Here is a 19,587-nt window from a genome sequence, read left to right as displayed (position 1 = left end):
AAGGCACTTCTGCATGTGACGCCCAAACTGAACACTGAGAGAAAGACTTTGTCCAGCAGGCCTGCCGTGAGAGCTGCAAACCCTACCTATAAATAATGGTAAAACGTTACTGAATGTTCTGTATACAATGGTAAACCATAACGTTGAAAACAGCACATTCATGTGTCTTTGAATTTAAGAAAAGTGAGCCATTTCATGTATTAATTGTAGACAGCCATTTCATGTATTAATTGTAGACAGAAGATGCCTATGGCAGCTGGTATCTGTTTCCCAGTAGCCACTGGAGTGAGACCATTCTGGAATGCTGTAACTCTAATCATTCGGAGTGGTCCCACTGAGAATGAACACAAGACCTGTACTTCATTGGAGGCAATTTTCAAAGACTTTTTTGGGAAGTTTTGACACCTATATTTTAGCAAATTTTTGGTCGTTGCAAATAACCATTTACTGAACATGCCTTTTCACCTAAAGAATACTTCACTTGGGGGCCAGTGGAATATGGTGCAAAGAGAAAGGGATAAGACAACTGCTTTTTGCATCCTGTGACCCCGGGTGCTGCGATGCGCTGCGCTGTGAGTGCAAGTGTGTGCATTACTGTCAATGCAATTAATTAGATTTTAGAAAAATACAGTAGTGGTCTCACTTTAATACATGTAAAATCCATACACATAAAAATAGAAAAGTAAAGTGTGCCATCAGGAGCAAATATACTCTTTGGAACACAACTTTTATTTCTGCTGGAATTCTTTTTTAAAACCTTGTCAGTTTCACAGGATCTCGCCCAGGTCATGTCACCATAACCAGAACAGAGTTACCACAACCTCTTATTGATCCACAGTGCGACCTGCCAAGATCAATGGACATCTCTCAATAACAACATGGGACACACGTTTAAAATAGCCTGTTCCAAGAAAAGTGAATACATTTAATGTTTAACTATAATAATTGGCACATATGCATGACTACTGACATATTCGTCCATTAAACTTCAAGTGAAAGCTAGCTGTCAGCATGCAGGGAAGCAATGTTTGTATAGTCTTATGAAATATTGATGAGTTGGCCAACAATCCTGTGTCAGTGGCCACGTGCAGTGCCTGCGTGTGCTATAAAAGCAGTAGCACGTCCCCTGGTCTTCATCCACAACCACCATGAGGGGAATCATCCTAGCGCTTCTGCTTGGCCTCGTGGGTAAGTGTGCTCCTCTTGTCATGAGTTGAGGATTCTGGTAGAGAAAGACCTTCTGTCTAGGGCATTGATGTGACGCTCTTTCTAATATGCCTGTTTGCTCTCTTCCCCCACAGGCAGCGAACAGTACAACCATGGTAGGTTCAAGTCATGTGGTGTGCATTTTTGTTCAATTCATAGTAAGTGGCTGGAACTAACCTATAACGCTGTATACACCTGACATCAGAGTTTTTCTGTCTTCTTTCAGAACCTGTCTTCCTTGAAAGCAAGACCTACGTTTACAACTACGAGACCCTGATTCTGAATGGACTCCCAGAGAGCGGCCTGGCCAGAGCTGGCGTGAAACTCAACTGCAAGGTGGAGATCAGCGGGTTTGCGCAGAAGTCTTATCTTCTCAAGGTGAGGCGGCCTTTGTACAGAGTTCCGATGAGTTGCAATCAGAGACATACGTTCTTGGAAATAAGGAATAAGGAATATTTTGGGCTGAACACTGTTTATGGTTTCATAGATGTTTTTTCCGTTTCCCACAATATCCTTGGACAAGGCAGAGCATGCAGTAGTTACTGGTCCAATTCTACACAGAAGCAGATTGCTGCATGCAACTCAGATCAATGTATTTACTGATCTTGCACACACCCAAAAAGAATAATGTGATGGATTGCAGGGCAATCGAGACTATCGTGACATTAAAACAATTTGGAAACATTACAGTCACCAAAATATGGTTTGCAGTGATAACGAATTTCTTTGCAGGCCTCCTTTTCTTGCAATGCAGTACTCTAGCGAGTGCAAATAACTCTCTCACATCCACAAAACAGCTTCCTTAATCGCTTCTGGGTCTTTCTACTTCCTTAATAAGAAGCAAGTAATGCCTTCCTGATACCAAAGGATCATAAATCTGGGAGTCCTGGGAAAGCTGCTCTTCCCTGCAAAAATACCAGGATCATCTCAGGGACTCTCACATTCTGAGATGCGTGAGTCCCTGGAACATCAGACAAATATGATCCTACCACATTGACCCGCTAGAATTCACAAACCATTTGCTGTGTAGGTAATTTTAAAAACATTGCACACTGTGCATATCGTAATTCACAAATTGCAGCTGCATGACCTTAGCTGTAGATGCACACAAATCTGGGCCCTGGATGGGTCATCCCACAGGGAGTGCAATACTAATTGACAAAGGATTGACGTCTTCTGGGTTCACCGCTGAGTATCCACCTTCCCTTGAACCTGGTTTGACGCTTGTGGAGCAAATGCTTTGTTTCAGCATTACACACCAATGAGCATGAAGCTCGGGAGCATTAGCATAATGCTAAGATTGACAGCCAGAAAAGATTGAGTGAGTGAGCTTTAATGTTATACAGATCTATTCACTTGAAATGTGCTTGTAAAATACTAATTCCTGGTACAGGCTACAATATACAGGTGAAGAAGGGTGGTCTGGAGGGTTGCCCAAAGCAATGCCAGAGGTTAAGATTAGTTCTTAACCGTCCAGCCATCACCCCTTTCGTTTTACTACAATATACAGAAACTCAAATGTCCTTGGAGAGGTGTATGTGCGTAACATATTCATTCCATGTATGCTGACGATGGCAAGTTTCTAAAAGTAATAATAGTAATTGTAATACATCTGATTTTTAACAATAAATGGTCACAAAAGAAATCTACTGGAAAACGAGTATTATTATTGTCATTATTATTGATACTTCGAAACAAAATTGCATTGCCTATCATAAAAATAACACCAAATGATTTGCAAATATCACAAATCACCAGATCACTGTGTATGTGGCATTGTTTCACTGTGTTACATTTTCAAAGGCTGATTGTTAATCTACATTTTAAACAGGCGCCAGAAAGGATTTCTATAAAACCAAGCTTAGCCCACCTCATGCATAGAAAGTACAGTCTGCAGGCAAAGGCTTTGCCGGGTCTAGTACTGGAGCTGCTGGGTGTGTCTTGATGTGTGCATCAAGAGGAACATAGTCATATGTGTTATTAAAATTGTTCACGGATTTACCTTCATGCATTGCCAGTCATGTGGCAGATAATTGTGCTGTAAAGAACACTGATAGTAATCAGATTTTGTAATCATGTTCTTTCAATTTTAACTTCAGATCATAGCTCCGGAAATCAAGGAGTACAATGGCATCTGGCCTAAGGATCCATTCACCCGCTCTTCAAAACTGACCCAGGCACTCGCGGCTCAGCTTAGCAAACCTGTGAAGTTTGAGTACAGCAATGGACGCGTCGCAGACATTTATGCCTCAGACGCTGTCTCTGAAACCGTGGTCAACATGCACAGAGGGATCCTGAACTTGCTGCAGGTCACCATGAAGAAGACCCAAAACGTCTATGACCTACAAGAGGTTGGTTATATGTATTAGTAAATAGATCTATGACATCACCATCAATTCCTCTGGTCCTTTCCTAAAAGCTGACGTCCAGGCTCTTGGCACCAATAATATTGTGCCCCTTCAGGCCTCCTAGCCCCAATATCTGCACGTCTTTCCCTCCTCCTGCATGTGTAATTGTTTGTGTGAATGATCCATCACACTCACACCGCCATTGCATGCAAGAGTTGGAAAATTCTACCTCTGGTGACCTGTTTATGTTAATGGCTGTAATTATTCTCCATTGATTCCAACAGACTGGCATCACTGGTGTCTGCCACACCAGGTATGTCATTCAAGAAGACAAGAAAACAGATAGAATCATTGTCATCAAATCCCGGGACCTAAACAACTGTCAGGATAAGGTTGAGAAGAACATCGGCATGGCATACGCTGAGAAATGCGATTCTTGTCAGCAGGTTTGATCACTTTAAATATCGGTCCTGTCCAATGTTAAACATTGTTCCATGATCAATAGTGCCAATAATAATGTTGTATTTGTTTCACCTATAGAAGGCAAAGAACCTAAGGGGAGCCTCAACATTCACCTACAAGATGAAGAACAGAGATGCAGGCGCGTTGATCACTGAGGCTACTGCGCGACAGGTGTACCAGTACTCACCATTCTATGAGCTATCTGGCGCATGTGTCATGGAAGCCAGGTAGACAGTTATGGAATTTACTAATCACATAGATTGCTTTTGAGCTGGACAATCACAGATTGCTTTACTCACCCCTACTTCTCTTCTAACCCCTGCAGCGCTGCCTCCCCTACCTTAATCCCTCACCCCCCATTCCAGCACACCAAGCTATCCCCGCCCAATACCCATAACACGTTCGGTGTGTTCCTATGTACTTTACTCTGTTGCTTCCCAGCTAGGGGCCCCCTTTATCAACACTACGCATACAGACATACATACATTTGATAGGTAAACTGAATGATGGGCCAAATCTAAAGAGTTGAATATTATCTTTATTTACATTTGATGACTCGTGATGTTGATATTTAAAAATACCCAGGACCCAAGCATTGACTGTAGACCCAGCAACTGTTCACAGTGAAATGTATAATTGCAATGAGTGCCACATTTGCGCAATATACATTGCATAAGAGGATTGCAATTGTGGGCTTCTGCGGTGGGCGGCTTAGATCACTGTCAATCAGGTTTCAAGAAGGGAGTTGGCACCTCTTTAAACTGTTTTCATACCAAAAAGGCACTATTCATGGTGTGTTTTGATATTTCGTAGACTTTGATTGTGTCAACAAGGCAAAATTGTGGCATAAGCTTGATACATTAGGGTGCCCCCCTCATTATTGAGTATCCTGATTGCGTTACATGCTGAAACTGAGGTGAAATAAGGTTGGATCAACAAGGTACTTATTCAAAATGGATGAGAACCTCCCGAGGCTTGCACCAGGAATGTGTCCTGGCTCCATTTTTGTTCAATGCTTACATATGTGATCTAAGAAACGTTTTCATCCAAGTTCAGACGTATCATACTCATTTAGAGAATTTAAGCCTTAAGCATTTAGCATATGCTGACAACATAATTTTGTGTGATATGATGGATTGGGCTCCAAAGATCTTTGACGGCTATAAATAGATATTTAGTAGATCGGGAAATCAGAATGATTAATTATTAAGCCGCTATGGTATCCCAAAAAAAGAAGTTAAATTCAACTGGTTCCTTGACGGCACACAATTGGAGGTGGTGGATCACTTTAAGCATTTGGGCGTGATCTTTTATGGTAAAGCATTGAAACAGACACCTACTACTTCCTTGCAATCGGCTGCTACTGCGGTAGCCACACAATTGCGCCTCTTAGATAAACGTTATGTTTTTTTTTTGATTTTGCCTTTATTACCTTATTATCAACAGAAATTAGTGCCATGCATTACGTATGGAGCAGAAACCATGGTTAATCCACCGGGTTGGGCTAGAACTCAAGCAATAATTTGGAGGGAAACTTGAACTCTTCCACAGTGTGTCCCTATGGGCATTATTAGGAATGAACTTGGTATACTTTCGATACAAGCACGTATTAATGGGAACATTCTACAACTTTTTACTGAGATGCTATCTCCTCCACCAGAGAGCTTGTTTTCAAGCTTACATGAAGAGCTGACACATAGTAAATGTGAAGTTCTACAGGTTTGGAGGGACAAATATGATGCCAAGTTAGTGAATCATTATTCTACGAGAGAGGAGCTTTTAACTCAACCTCTGAAAGTGAAAAAGAAAGTGTTGGAAATGGATTGGATAGCGAACAGAGCCTCAATAATCAGCTATCATATATTTCACCATTCTCGGATGGAAATCACATCTTTAATACGGTTCCATTGTATTTAATAAAACATCCATCGCAATCTTTTAAAATGATGTCTTAAGAATGAAATGTAATGTATTATTAACTAGAGGAGTTCTAGGTTCAAGAAATAATATTCCGAGGCTGGAGAGGCTCTGTCAATACTGTTCACTTGAGGTTCAGTATTTATAGCACCTTCTCACTAACTGCTCTGCGTTAACTCCTCTGCATATTGAACTCTTGCGTAAATGTGTCCATTATGAAGACATTTTAAATACTGAAGCTTTTTGCTATCAAATTTTAAATGCGCAAGAGATTTCATTAAGCATCGCTTTTTTTTAACATTCTTATGGTTGGTTTTAAATGAGTAAAATGTGAGGAAATATTGTGAATTGTGATGTGTGAAAGTTATATGTAAACAGTTGCACACAATAAATACATAAATACATGGTTCTATGTGATTTTAACGAATGAAATTACTGAGAATGAATTTACGACAAAACTTTACTTTAATAATGAAAAATATACAATTGTTTTCCTTTTTATTGGGGGGTACCCTCCCAAACCCCCATTGCCCCTTGCTTTTAAACCTACCCCAAACCCCGCCTCACCTGTTTGAACCCCTTAATCCACCCCATATATATATATATATATATTGTTTTTAAATCGATACTTTTTCATTATTATTGTTTCGTTATTATAGGCATGCTCTTTTTTTGATTACCAAATAAACCAAATAAACACATGAAGGGGATATCTCCCACAGTTTTCCAGCAGTTCTCATTGTGGATAATGCTAAAAAGTGTGCTTTTGATTGATATTACCGGCCTTGCTACTCAGTGGTTTCGAAACCTGTCTCTGTGCCACAATTAGTTAATGCAGGTGTCTGGTATCTGTCAGGTTGAGGGGTACAGCCCATCCTGCAGTGCAAAATTATTAAAGTGTTATATTGTTTAATAATTGCTGCAGATGTCATGGTCACCCACTCTTTTCCCATAACCGAGTTGGAGTTTTTAAATTTAATATAATAAACACTCTCAGGTTGGGGGCCGGGGGGGGGGTGGGCAGAGGGTCCAATTCTTGGACAGTCTTGGAAAAATCTGGACATTCTACACCACAGCTAAATTAAGTCTAAAAGTGAATGAAATAGGAATTGAAAAAGTTTCTGCTCTAGAACCGACTGTGAATGTTCCGCCGTCAGATCTTAACCATCCTCGAGAGTACATTGGGTCTCGAGTCCCATGTGCGCCTGCGCAGTGGGGATGGATTCGGCTGCCAGAAGCAAGAGAAAGCTATTAAAAGAGACGGGCAGATTCCCACACTTATAGAAGAGAACCCAAACCAGGCAGAAAGGACTTGTTTTCAGGCCATATGCTGCCTTGAGATCAAAAGAAACCCTACACCCATCTGCGGACCATGTAGCTGATAGCCTCACTTCAGACCAGTGGTGTCACTTCAACACAGACATGGGGCCAGTGGAAATTACGTCACTTGCCCGTTGATGCACAACTCATCAGAGTATGTGACATCAAATAGGCTTTTAGCCTAATGGTGATGGGAACAGGTCAACATTTCTAGCACAGCTTTCTCAAACCTCTGGGCTACCGCAACATGATCATACACATGGATCGAAATCAGGCCAGTGCAGATATTAATCAAGCAAACCTGACATGCTTTTGTGAGATTAGTCGTGAGGACGGTTAAATCGCGAGAGTTGTAAAGCTGTCCAAGGGTTTGCGCGTCTGTGCTCACCCGTGTATTACCAGAGACACCAAAGTGCAAGCAACCACACGCGCATGCTCACCCGTTCACCCAACGCGCTCACATACGGCAGAGACACATTTGGGCATTATGTGCTAAATGGTATGCATGAATGTTTCTCTGCTCCCTTTCAGGCAAGTGCTCACCCTTGTGGAAACTAAAAGCAATCGCGTAAGCGCCCCTCAGACGGAACTGCAGAACCGGGGCGGCCTCCACTACCGGTTTGCGTCCGAAGTGCTCCAGATGCCAATTCATCTGGTGAAGACCCGCAGCCCTGAGGCACAGGTGCGTAACACTCAATGTAATAATATTTTCGCAGATTGGAAATAGTGTGTGAAGGTAAAATAGTGTCTTCCGACTGCCACAAGACATAAAGATAGTACTGAAATAATGACATTATAATTAAAGACATAATGGTATTGAGTTTGAATGTATTGGTAGTTGGGCTATAGACTACAATCGTTACAGTGCCCAACACATATGCAACGTAATTCGCAGCTCAAATCACTCCCCCCTTTAAGATGTTGAGTTGTTGCCTGGTCTGCGGCACACAACCTCTGCCTGGTCGTTCCCTGGAGCTTGGCACTATTGCTCACCAATGATATCGCTATGTTAGTGGTCACGGTTATTATTAACTGCTCAGTAATTTGGTATGTGTGTGGCAGCAACCAGCACTCCTTTCCACTTGCTCCCACAATGCCACGCGGTGCCCTTGTACCTCGTCATCTTTAGAGCCGTCCTTTCCAGTCCCTGAATCGAGCTGTCTATCCTGGACATCCGCATTATAGAGATGGGGCACAGTCTCAACCATGGACTGTAAAACTGCAGATTTCTCAAGGCCCCCCTTGCCATTGGTGGGAAGGCGATCCAGTCCCGTTTTTTTTATTTCTTTGAATTCTTGTAGTTTTGGCTTTCTTTTTTAAATGTACTACTTCAAGTTGCAGAATCCAAAGAAACAGCCATGGGCAATAGAAACACTTTGGGCTGTTGTGTAGGCTTGGGAAAGGCACTTGTCAGGCGGGGCCGTTGTGGTATTGGCTGGCCATTGATGGCAGCCGGTGGAAAATGGTGCGAGTTCCTGGGCATCTAATAGCAGTGCCTGGCAAATGCCTAATACTTATACCCAAGTCAAAACTGTTAGCTTTTCCAGTGCTTTTCTTTACTAGAACTTCTTCAGTAGACAGAGATAGTGCTTATAAATCAAGGTCTGAAGGTAGACCTGGTTAAGATTTTCATTACATCACTATTAAGTTACAGCTCCAATTAAATCCCAGTTTTATACCCAAATAATTCCATGAATCAGGGCCTAAATCTTTAACTTTCAGAAGACTGCTTGGAAAAATCATTGGCAGCCACTTTGAGTGCAAAGTTTGTTGATAAGGCTTGATTAAAGCAAGCTGAAAGAGTTCAGATGCGAATGTGATTTTGGGTGGGGAGTGCATGGGCAGTCAACGGGCGGGCAAATAACCAAATAACACCTAGAAGCCATCTCTTCCTCCTCATATGCCATTTCTCCCTACTTGTAGTTTGTACACTAATACAATAGTTTCAGCTTATAGGTATAGTGCAAACTAAAACCTAGACTTAGTCACTTTCTTCCCCATGGGATGGGAAACTTCAGATTGAGGGCTCTGTAACCAATTGCATGATGGAACGGCCATCCTTGTGTTCAAGTTTGCCTCATTGTATCACATGACCACTGTCCGTTCCCTAAAGAATTATATAGCGTTAGCCCCCTCTCCTGTTCCAAGGGCTGGAACGGGAGTAACGGCACTGCAGCCCAAGTTATCTGCCCGAGCTAAGCGAGGGCCTATCGAAGGTCACTGGGCCGTTAGATCCACCACCCCGTTCCAAACCTTGGAACAGGGGGTTAATGCTATTAGCACCCCGAGTTACCAAATCATTAGCCTGGGGGGCAAAAAAAGTATTTTCATTCATTCAGTGGGACGCCGCGTGCGTCCGGTTGAATGAATTAGCACCCTGTGTGCTAATATTGATTATTTTATTAAAAAAAGCAAGTTCCAACCACTTTGTGACCCTTCTTCTCTGCTAGGGGTTGTTCCATGACAAATCTCTCCTTTTCCAGAAGGCTATGCGCAGTGCCCATTTCTTCAACCCTCATCCAGAGTGGCACATGAGTAACATGCCTAGGACTTTACCTGACCATCCTAAGATATTTTTTCTTATAACTTCAAAGTGTTCATCACAGCTTCTCCAATGTATACAGACTTTGTTTTATAGGATGTCCCTCCTGAAATAAAATGCCTACTTTAGACTAACATTTAATTTTATGTTTATTGTCCTAGATATCAGAAACCCTGCAGCACTTGGTGCAGAATAACCAGCAACAGGTACACGCAGATGCACCGGCCAAATTCCTGCAGCTCACCCAGATTTTGCGCGCGTCAAGCTATGAAACCATCCAGGCCCTGTGCAAGCAGTTTGCAGATAGACCTCAATACAGGTATGCTTTGGTCACAAGGACATAGGCGTATGCTGTCATGATGGACATGTATCTGTGTAACCCTTTGAATGTGGACTGCAGGCGCTGGCTGCGAAACGCAATCTCAATGGCAGGAACGGTTGATGCGCTGAAGGTTATCAAGCAGAAGGTCCACAATGAGGAGCTGAGCCCTAGTGAAGCAGCCCAGGCCATAGCTCTCGCCATCCAATTCACGAAGGCTGATCAGCAGAGCTTGAAAATAGCTGCGGTAAGTATCCCAGAGATCTCTGTTTTCCTTAATTACTGTTTGGAAGTGTGATCCAATCACTCCAGCTTTCTCTAGGTCTGAAGGGTTAAAAGCAGATGCATTGCCATGTTGCATGCCCCGGTTCCATTTTGTAATGTGTAGCATGATTGGAAATATTCCAATCTCAAGATGTTCTCTTCTAATCTTCCAGTATTAAAATGAGGGCCTCGTGTTCAGAGTGAAGAGGAATGAATCCTCTTTTAATAATCTGTAGTGGGTAGGCCCTGCCATACCACATTTGTATGTTGAAATGTCTGCTCATTCAGTGGCCCGAAGCTGCACTACACTTCCATCACTCTGCCCTATTCATCACATAAAGTGTGTTAAAGGTACAGAGCATCCTCCCCATGCATTGATGCCAGTGTCGCATTGATATTAAAGAAGTGGCCCCACAGAATCAAGGGAATGCTCTTTGCAACTAGTGCCTGTGTCGAGAGAGGGCATGTGCCAGAGCTAGCACTACTTTTGTTGGGATTGTGTACTGTGTGCGCCCACTAAAGGGTGTTTTGCGAGCCCAGGAGCCACATTGCTGGACGCCTCCTGAAGATGCTCTGTCTCCCAGAGATAGAAGTACCAGTATACAGCCCCCTGTGAGTGAGCCACAGGCTCAGCAGAGACTCCCTGTTGCCAAAGGCTCATTCCATAACAGGAATGCCAGTGATTGGCTGTGCAGGGAGCAGCGCCATTGATTCTTAATCTAGTGACGTCTTGGGTCATGTGTCAGTAATTGATGCGCTCCTCTATCTGCAGATATTACAAGGAATGTCAAGGAGGACAGTGGTTGGAATTCGAGTCATCCCCCTAATTTGTCTGTCTAATTGCAGTGTCGCAAATGATAATCATACATTGTTCAGTTGGTAATGAGGTGTTACGTCTTGAGTATGCTACAGTAAAGAACATATCTCCGTTGTAACTCTTGCTCTCACGCCTGCAGGATTTGGTGACTGTTGCGGAACATCAGAAATCCCCCGTCGTGTACAAAGCTGCAGTCCTGGGATACGGGTCCATGGTGAACAAGTACTGCGGGGCGCACTCCTCCTGCCCCGACCCAGCTCTTGCAGTGAGTATGCATAGTCGCGTTATGAATATTACCAGAGACGCTTTCATTTGGACTGGAATGTTGATATTTTTACTCGCCTTCTCACTTCCAATGTCACATTAGGGGCAGCAGTCCATAGTAGGGCTGTGTTCATTGGAACAATGCTTCAATCCTGATGGTGAACCTTGGGTAGCAGGGAAACAGCCCAGGAACCTAATTCTGAATAGAATTGCCAGAGGGCAACCACATGTGCACAATACTTCATGAAATGAAAATCACTGATTTCATGAAACCTACACATTCATAGGTCACAATCAATAAGACTTGGGTGTCATAAATATGCCTGTACTTCATGCATGGTTCTCATCAGATATTTTGGGTTGATGTGCTTTGACATATATGTTTCTTTAGGGCTCATTAATCAATGGATACCAGTTTTCACCTGGGTTAAATGCATAAACCTTTTAAGCCGAAAAATACATAGATAATATCAATTATCAATAACGTAACAAAAAAAGATTGAAAAATCCCTTAAAAATAACAGCATTATTGTTCTTACCAACTCACTCATCTAATAAAAGTGTATGGGTTACTCAGATTAATATGTCTCTGTTTGTATCAAAGTAGAACTAGAAATCAAAGGGAAGCCTAAATTATGCATGCGTTGACTGGCAAGACTCGACGACTGCAACTTGTTAAACCAAAAGCATTAATAAAGGGTTTCTATTCTTAATATGTGACCATTGAAGGAATCCAAAAGAAATTGTGAATCAATTTAGCTGATTGCTGCATAGCAAGTTAGAAAAAGAAATTAAAAAAATGTATAGCTAATTGGCAATCCCAAAGGTGACACTATAGCGTATTACAAGCATTGTGACCATGTTATTACTTACGTACCCAATTAATTCTGAATAATTCTACAAGGATTTAAATAAAATATATCAGTGGTACCTGTTTGGCAGTTGTATGTCCAGTGAAGTGGATCCATTTTAATTGCTGTCCTTTTTTAACTGAAACAAATATTTAGCGATATGTATGTGATTCCAATTATAGCTTTCATGCCCCGGTGAGAGTCGAGGGGGAGCACATGGGCTTTAATAGCCTGAGCTTTGGAAGGCCCAAGCTGCAGGCCGATAATGGCCATTTCTGCCCCTCCCCATCACCCCACCGGGGTGTGAAAGCTATTTGCGCCTCTGGATTTACCGGAGTGCAGATTGTTTTTCTTTTTCTTTTGATTGGAGATTAGCTCAGCGAGAGCACATTTCCTGTAAGAGATTTTTTTTTGTTTTAATGGCTGCTGCCATTGAAATTGAAAAGGGAATAGGTCCCTTTTTGGGTGACGGCAGCCCTGGAAAACATGATCCAAAATTGCAGCTGCCATCTGAAAAGGGACTTAGTCCCTTTTCTATTTCAACAGTGGCACCAGACAGGAGGAGCTCAGGGACCAGAGCGCAAGGCTTCGGTCCTGCAGGTAAGTGAGGGATTGAAGGGAAATCGGGTGATTTTGGGGTGGGGTGTGAATAGGCAACAAGGAGAGGCTCTTGATAAAATCCCCTGATTTTAAAAAAAAAAACAGAAAATAAAAGCCCCACCCAGGGAAGGGCATTGGGTGGCTAGGACAGCAGGCATGGATTGTATATTCTCGCCTGGTATTCCAGCCACTTATTTAGTTGGCTCATCCTCCCCGGGTGTAAGTAAAGGAATGATCCTTGGAACAAGTACATGATTAGCTGGTATGATAGCCCAGTGGGTGAAGTGCATGCATTGAGACCTGTTTGTGATCTTTAGGTTGCAGGTTTGAATCCCAGCAAAGCCAGCTCACACTTTCGTTCAGTTAGTGATCTTTGGCTGGGTAATAATAATTGTATGTAAACTGTTCTATGTTCAATGCTTTGGGGAATGTGCTATATGCATAACAAATTATTATTTGCCCTTAATTTAATTAAATCCCAGTAGAATCTGCAAGATGATATGAAAGTCCTGAATGTAGACCCATGTCTCAATATAGCTCAAGCTTTTTAAATCATCAGAAGTGTTTTCTACTCGAAAAAACAAGTTCAGACTCGCAGCCATACACTTTACCAAAGCAACTAATGTTGGAATACTCACGGTTTGAGCTTTTTAGTAAATTGGGTCCAATGATTTAAGTTCTCAGACTGTCATGCCTACACCACATGTGGTTAAGACCGGGACCTGCATGCAGGGGCTACACTTGAGATCCAGGGCTTTGTTCATTATATAATCTCCAATACCTGCAATTGCTGCATTTTTTAAAATCTGGTCATGCCATGCTCAAGATTTATGAGCACGTTAGATCCAGGGAATCACTCCCTACTGCTTTGTTTTCTGTTCAAGCGCTGCATTATATTTTAAAACCAGAGATTGAAGTGGGCGATAACTAACGGGTACAGCATTCCTATAGTCTTTGGTGGGAATGTCACCCATTGTTCCCTTACTGCCAGTGACTTCATCACTGCTCCTGGAAGGCAAGCCAAGGGTACTTTTGTGTTTTGCTGCTTTCTCACTGGGGATGTGTACCTGAACCCTGCTGGGGCTGATTTTATATCACATCCTGCTGAACTCTCTCACGGACACTAGATTGCATGTAGCCTGCTTGGGACACAAAATCCATTCCTATACTAAGCTAAATGAATTCAACCAGAATTCTGCACCTGCAGTGATCAGGTTTGTCTTGCATGATTAAGGTGGAATTGCTGCTGGCACAGCTGTGGATATAGGTAATGGATGGCTTGGGGTGGGCGTTGATTTAGTTTTTGGCATGTTCTATAAGAGGTGTGGCCGGTGGGTATTATAAATGAGAGGGCATAGAAAGCTGCATGCTGTCAGGGACAATGACTGAATTAATGACATTCATTAAATATGCACGTTTTTTCAATGTGTTTCTTTCAGTCTCGCTAGTACATTCATAAAAACAACGTGTGGGGGGATGGAAGAAAGGCAGGGTCCAGTTATGGGGATTGTATTGGGGGAAGGAAAGGGTGGGTGGGAATGAGAGGGGGCCAGGGGATCGAGGTAACCAAACTGTGAGAAATATAGGTTCACTACTTTTCTTGTAAACCTTGACCGTTGTTTACAATTCATATATTATATAAGTAATCATGTAGATATTTTAACTGAGGTCCACAGTAAGTGAAGCAGTGTCACCAGAACCATGTCAGTGGAAAGAAACTGCTGATGACCACATAGCGCCTGGCTATGTAGGGCGTGTGCTTCAAAGCCACAGAACTGTGAGATGACTTCCACAATCTAAGTTCTGTTTAATGACCCTTCCTCTTGAGTATTTTATTGGGTATAATGGGTGGAATTCTCCTTTTTCTTGGGGGTTGAAGAGTAACTACTTTTAAGACACATGTGGTATGTGTCTTCCGTATGGTTGGATATTTGGGGAAATGCTTGGACAAAAAACAAGGAACAAATGGACGTAACATGCAAAATGCACATGCACTAAATGACAGTCCGTGGTATTACAAATATATTGCAACAGTTTGTAGCACTTCCGCACCTGCATCGTTGCTTCTAAGCAACTGCTGTAGATGAGACGAATGGTCGGTCACATTGCACCGCTAGGGTCAGAATTCAAAGGGCATACTTATTGCTTTCATCAAATAGACCCCATTGTAGCGGGCAGATGCAGCATGCACTGCCCCATCAGCAGAGACAGAGTCTGCTACAGTGTCACTCAGCGTAGGCTCAAGGAGCTTTCAGTGCTTCACTGCACCCTCCTCCCCCACTTTGCGTTTTCTGAAGGTCTGCAGGACCCACTATGCACGTCTACAAGCTTATAAGATGCAGGGAAGAAGTCTGCCACTCGATAATCTGAGCCTCTACCAGGGGAGCTCATATAACAACTCTTACTCTTTGTAGGAAACATGCTTTCATGGGATGCACACTCTGTGTGCACATTCCCTGTAACGGTACGCGTCTTGCATTCCCTACAGTAATGGTATGTATCACGACCTGCACACTTTTCATATTGTGGGACAATACCTTTTGCTGCTTCTTTAAAGGACAGATACATAGGATGATACATTGAGATTGCATTGATGTCTTCCAAAGTTACTGAAAGACATCATTATTGGAGAAACACATGATCAGTACAAGTGTGTTTCTTTTCTAGCCTCTCCATGATCTAGCAGCAGAGGCAGCCAGCAGTGGCCATCAAGATGACATGGCACTGGCCCTGAAGGCCCTTGGGAATGCAGGACAGCCCGCCAGCATCAAGCGCATCCAGAAGTTTCTGCCAGGATTCTCTGCCAGCGCTTTCCAGCTGCCAGTCAGGATCCAGACGGATGCAGTGATGGCCCTGAGGAACATCGCCCAGGAGGACCAGAAGAGGGTAAGTCCCAGCATGGCAAAAGAATCAATTCCTGCCTTGGAAAATAATGGTTTGGGATTGGCAGATAAGATCCTTTGATGCCCATGTAATTATTTTAAAACCAGAATGTAGCGTTTCGTAGATAGGCTTGATATTGCAATTTGAAATGTTCCTACTAGCAATTTGGGCAAAATGTGATGCCAGGAAAGCTTAAATCATACTAACTGCGCACAAGTATACATTATCCTGAATTGCTTTAGTAAAATGATTGGATTAGTAATTGGCAAAAGAGTTGCTAAATTTGGAAGGATTTTACCTCTCTACTAGAAATATGGCAGGATGTAGGCAAGAGAAAAACATGTTTCCTATATACATAGAGTGGCAAGCCAACGATTAAGCCAATTAACAAAACCATACAAAGAATACATGGTGGATGAATGTGTTTTTATTGTGCACATGGCTTTAAATAAAAACACTACACATTGGAAATATTTTTAAATGACAATCAAATCACAACCCTACATAATTCCATTAGACACACACACAGTTAAATGGAGGATGAATTTTGTGCCATGCATTCTATGAGCACAATTCTATTCAATAAAATCCCTGGCTCGTAACAGCAATTTCTTTGCAGAGGAAGCGACTGTCTGTGGGTGAAAGGAGGCTTGTGCCCGGCCCTCTATGCATATCTTTGTGCTGTAGGATATCCAGGCACTCATACATGCATTGAGCTCCATAGGGCACCTTGTAGGGTCCAGTGAACAGACCCCCTACATACCTGTGGTCAGTAAGTACATTTGCAGCGATGGACATTAAAGGTAACATCACTGCAACCACAGCTTTTCCTGTTCCTTCAATGCATCAGGGTGGAAATGGAAAATATAGAGGGTGACGCTCATGCTGGGCATGAGTACTTCCATATTTGTCCAAACAGTGCTGCTATATGTGTGGAAAGATCCCTGTGAGCATTGGGCTTTCATCAGTGCCTGACCTGCCACATGGGAGATTAAGCATGGGGTAAAGAAGTGCAGAACTGGCCCAGATCTGAGTGCACCATATTTTCAAACAGAATCTGCTTTGGTCTAGGCAGTCAAACCCGCAGCACAGCTAATGGCTGCATGTTGATATTAGGGATTTCTTAGTGTAGTAGTAGCAGTAAGGGACCGTCTTAAAGATATTTATACACAGAAGATCACCTCATTAATTTCCCGTATATATGCCACATTATTAGCAGTAAGGGACAGACTTAAAGACATTTACACAAAGTGGAGCCCTTCATAAGTTTCATATATAGAGGCAACATCATTAGCAACTGGGGACCATCTGAAAGACATGTACACACAGAAGATTCCCACACAGAGACTTAGAATGCTTATGTAGTGTTTCCAAATTAGATCACTCTTCAGGTCGGTGGATTTGCTCGCCTGTGCTCCATTCATAAAACATCACCACTGATATTTCAAACACAATTGGGGACTTCTATTTGCTAATAGAGACATGTCAGTGCTTTGGTGTTTTCTCTCTTCAGGTCCAGGAGATTCTGCTCCAAGTCTTCATGGACCGTAGAGTTCGCACTGAAGTCCGAATGATGGCCTCTGTGGTCCTGTTTCAAACCAAGCCTCGTCTGGCCCTAGTGACAACCATTGCCAACATTGCATCAAAGGAGAGCAAAGTGAACCTCCAGCTCGCAAGCTTTGTGTTTTCGCAAATGAAGGCCTTGTCCAAAAGTCGCGTCCCAGAGCTCCACCAACTGTAAGTACAACGCATGTACTAATATGCAGTTATGAATAATGACCATTGATGATTTATTTCTGGATTAATTCATTTATTTGTTTAATCTTCGTCCCAAATAGGGCAGCTGCTTGCAGTGTTGCCCTTAAGATCCTCAACCCGGCCCTCGACAGAATGAGCTATCGCTACAGCAAAGCTCTGCATATGGATACTTTCAAATGTGAGTAATAAAGGAGGGTGAAGTGGGGTTAGTCTATTTCAAAGCTAAAGGTTTCCTTGATTCAGTTCTTTCCAGTATTTTCTATATTAAAATTAATGAAGCTCTTAAATTTGATTATGCCATTGATGAAAATATTGAAAAAGGAGATTAATAATGGAATTTCGGACTATAAATGTGAAAACCGGAAAAAGTCCAGTGAAAATGTTATGAGTGCCATTAGTACCAATATATTCTTTAATTCATTTAAATTGTAAGAGGTGAACAAATCACGGCAAGACTTCATGGTGGGCTTCTAGGTTTAAAGCCTTTGTACAGTCGCACCTATGCACGTTTTTTAACCACGAAAGAGGCCTTTTCCTGATATGCACCCTGTCTCTGGGAAAAAGAGAGCAATACTAGTAAGAGTGGACCCCTCCATCCTGAAGACCCTACCTGAAAGACCTGAAGACCCGACTCTTCAAAAACACCTCATCAATTACTGTTCGCTCCACTCAACCCTACTTTTCACCCTTCACAGTTTCCGATCCTTCCTGCTCCTTCTACCATCCAGGCTCTTCTGCTACCCTGCACTCTACTTGTAACCTCCAGAGAGCCACCCCATGTCCTATTTAGAGAGCTCCATTGCTCCCTAGCTACGTATGAATGTATGCAAGTATCTATATACATAGATTGGAAAACAATTGGGTATCCCAAAATTGATGCCCCATCGCAATCACACCAGGACCTAACCAACACCCCTAAACATCACTATACATATGTATATATATATATACACACATATATATATATATATATATATATATACATATACATATGTATATACATATACACATATATATATATTATATATATATATATATATATATATATATATATATATATATATATATATATATATATATATATATATATTATATTTTGAATAAAAAAACTCATGACCAGCTTAATTCAGGGCATTTGGGTTCCGAAGCCCAAGAGTACATCTATATTATAAGAGGAAGGATTCACAATAATATCAAAATAGCATTATGGGGGATCTAGCATTAGGGCGGATATGAATGGGAACTAAGGCCGGTCCTGAGTTCCCGATGCATTGAATTTCAGCGGTATACTTGCAGTAAGTTTCTCACCTCAACTGATCTTTAACTAACGTTTTTAATTGAAGTTGAAGGGTTTTGTTATTCCATAGTTTTTTTCTGTACCACTGGCCATCGGCCGTGCCCACTGTATATTTTAGAACACTACCAGATAACTGGCCATAGCTGAATGACCAGTGAGTTCTCACCCCCGACCTCACTGTATCTGTTAAAATTATGAAACTCTTTTTAATTACTTTTTTGCCATAGCCGCGTACATATTTATAATTAGGGTTTCCTGTTTTTAGTGTTTATTTTTTACTTCTCGGGTGGTTTTCCGGTATTTTCAAAACATTCTGAATCCTTGTTTATCAGTGTTTTCTCATGTGCCTACTTCAAACAATCACAGATGACTGTTTTTTCAACTGTAAACACACACGTATTCTTTTATTGTTACATTGCATACAAACGTAGGGTAATATCTCTCATGACTGGCTGCAAGAATAACATATGCCCAGGTTTTTTTGCCCTCATAGTGGAAATCAAAAGCTGACACCTATGAATGTACACACAGTAAGTGAACATATGTCTTAAAGTGAAATATACAAATGTAGTTCAATTGATCTTCCCTTTAGAAGAAAAAGTGCAAGACAAAATAGCATAGGACTTTCAAAAAAAGAAATGAACACAAGAAAAAGAACCTTAGAGAGGAAATGTTCAAATAAATATCCGGGCAAAGTATAAATGGTGCTCAACCTATAAACCCAGCAATCTGTAGTGAA

At 42.0% G+C, this 19,587-nt stretch overlaps 1 protein-coding gene across 2 annotated transcripts in view; it reads left to right on the top strand.

The window, feature by feature from the left end:
• Positions 1-1,124: 1,124 nt before the first annotated feature.
• The window catches only part of LOC138540857 (vitellogenin-A2-like), a 70,299-nt gene continuing 51,836 nt past the window's right edge, over positions 1,125-19,587 (top strand). For both annotated transcript variants that reach the window (XM_069641715.1, XM_069641714.1), the window contains exons 1-13: positions 1,125-1,188; positions 1,302-1,322; positions 1,433-1,584; positions 3,306-3,557; positions 3,839-4,000; positions 4,095-4,243; positions 7,785-7,935; positions 9,957-10,114; positions 10,196-10,361; positions 11,335-11,460; positions 15,578-15,796; positions 17,307-17,530; positions 17,632-17,729. In XM_069641715.1, coding sequence (XP_069497816.1) covers positions 1,149-1,188; positions 1,302-1,322; positions 1,433-1,584; positions 3,306-3,557; positions 3,839-4,000; positions 4,095-4,243; positions 7,785-7,935; positions 9,957-10,114; positions 10,196-10,361; positions 11,335-11,460; positions 15,578-15,796; positions 17,307-17,530; positions 17,632-17,729 — 1,918 coding nt within the window. In that variant the 5' untranslated portion in view covers positions 1,125-1,148. The remainder of the gene's footprint in view (positions 1,189-1,301; positions 1,323-1,432; positions 1,585-3,305; positions 3,558-3,838; positions 4,001-4,094; positions 4,244-7,784; positions 7,936-9,956; positions 10,115-10,195; positions 10,362-11,334; positions 11,461-15,577; positions 15,797-17,306; positions 17,531-17,631; positions 17,730-19,587) is intronic.

This window comes from Ambystoma mexicanum, chromosome 1q (assembly GCF_040938575.1).
Source record: "Ambystoma mexicanum isolate Mex_15411 chromosome 1q, UKY_AmexF1_1, whole genome shotgun sequence".
NCBI classification, from domain to species: Eukaryota; Metazoa; Chordata; class Amphibia; order Caudata; family Ambystomatidae; genus Ambystoma; species Ambystoma mexicanum.
Note: the sequence above shows the minus strand (reverse complement) of the source record. Positions and strands in the feature narration are given on the sequence as shown.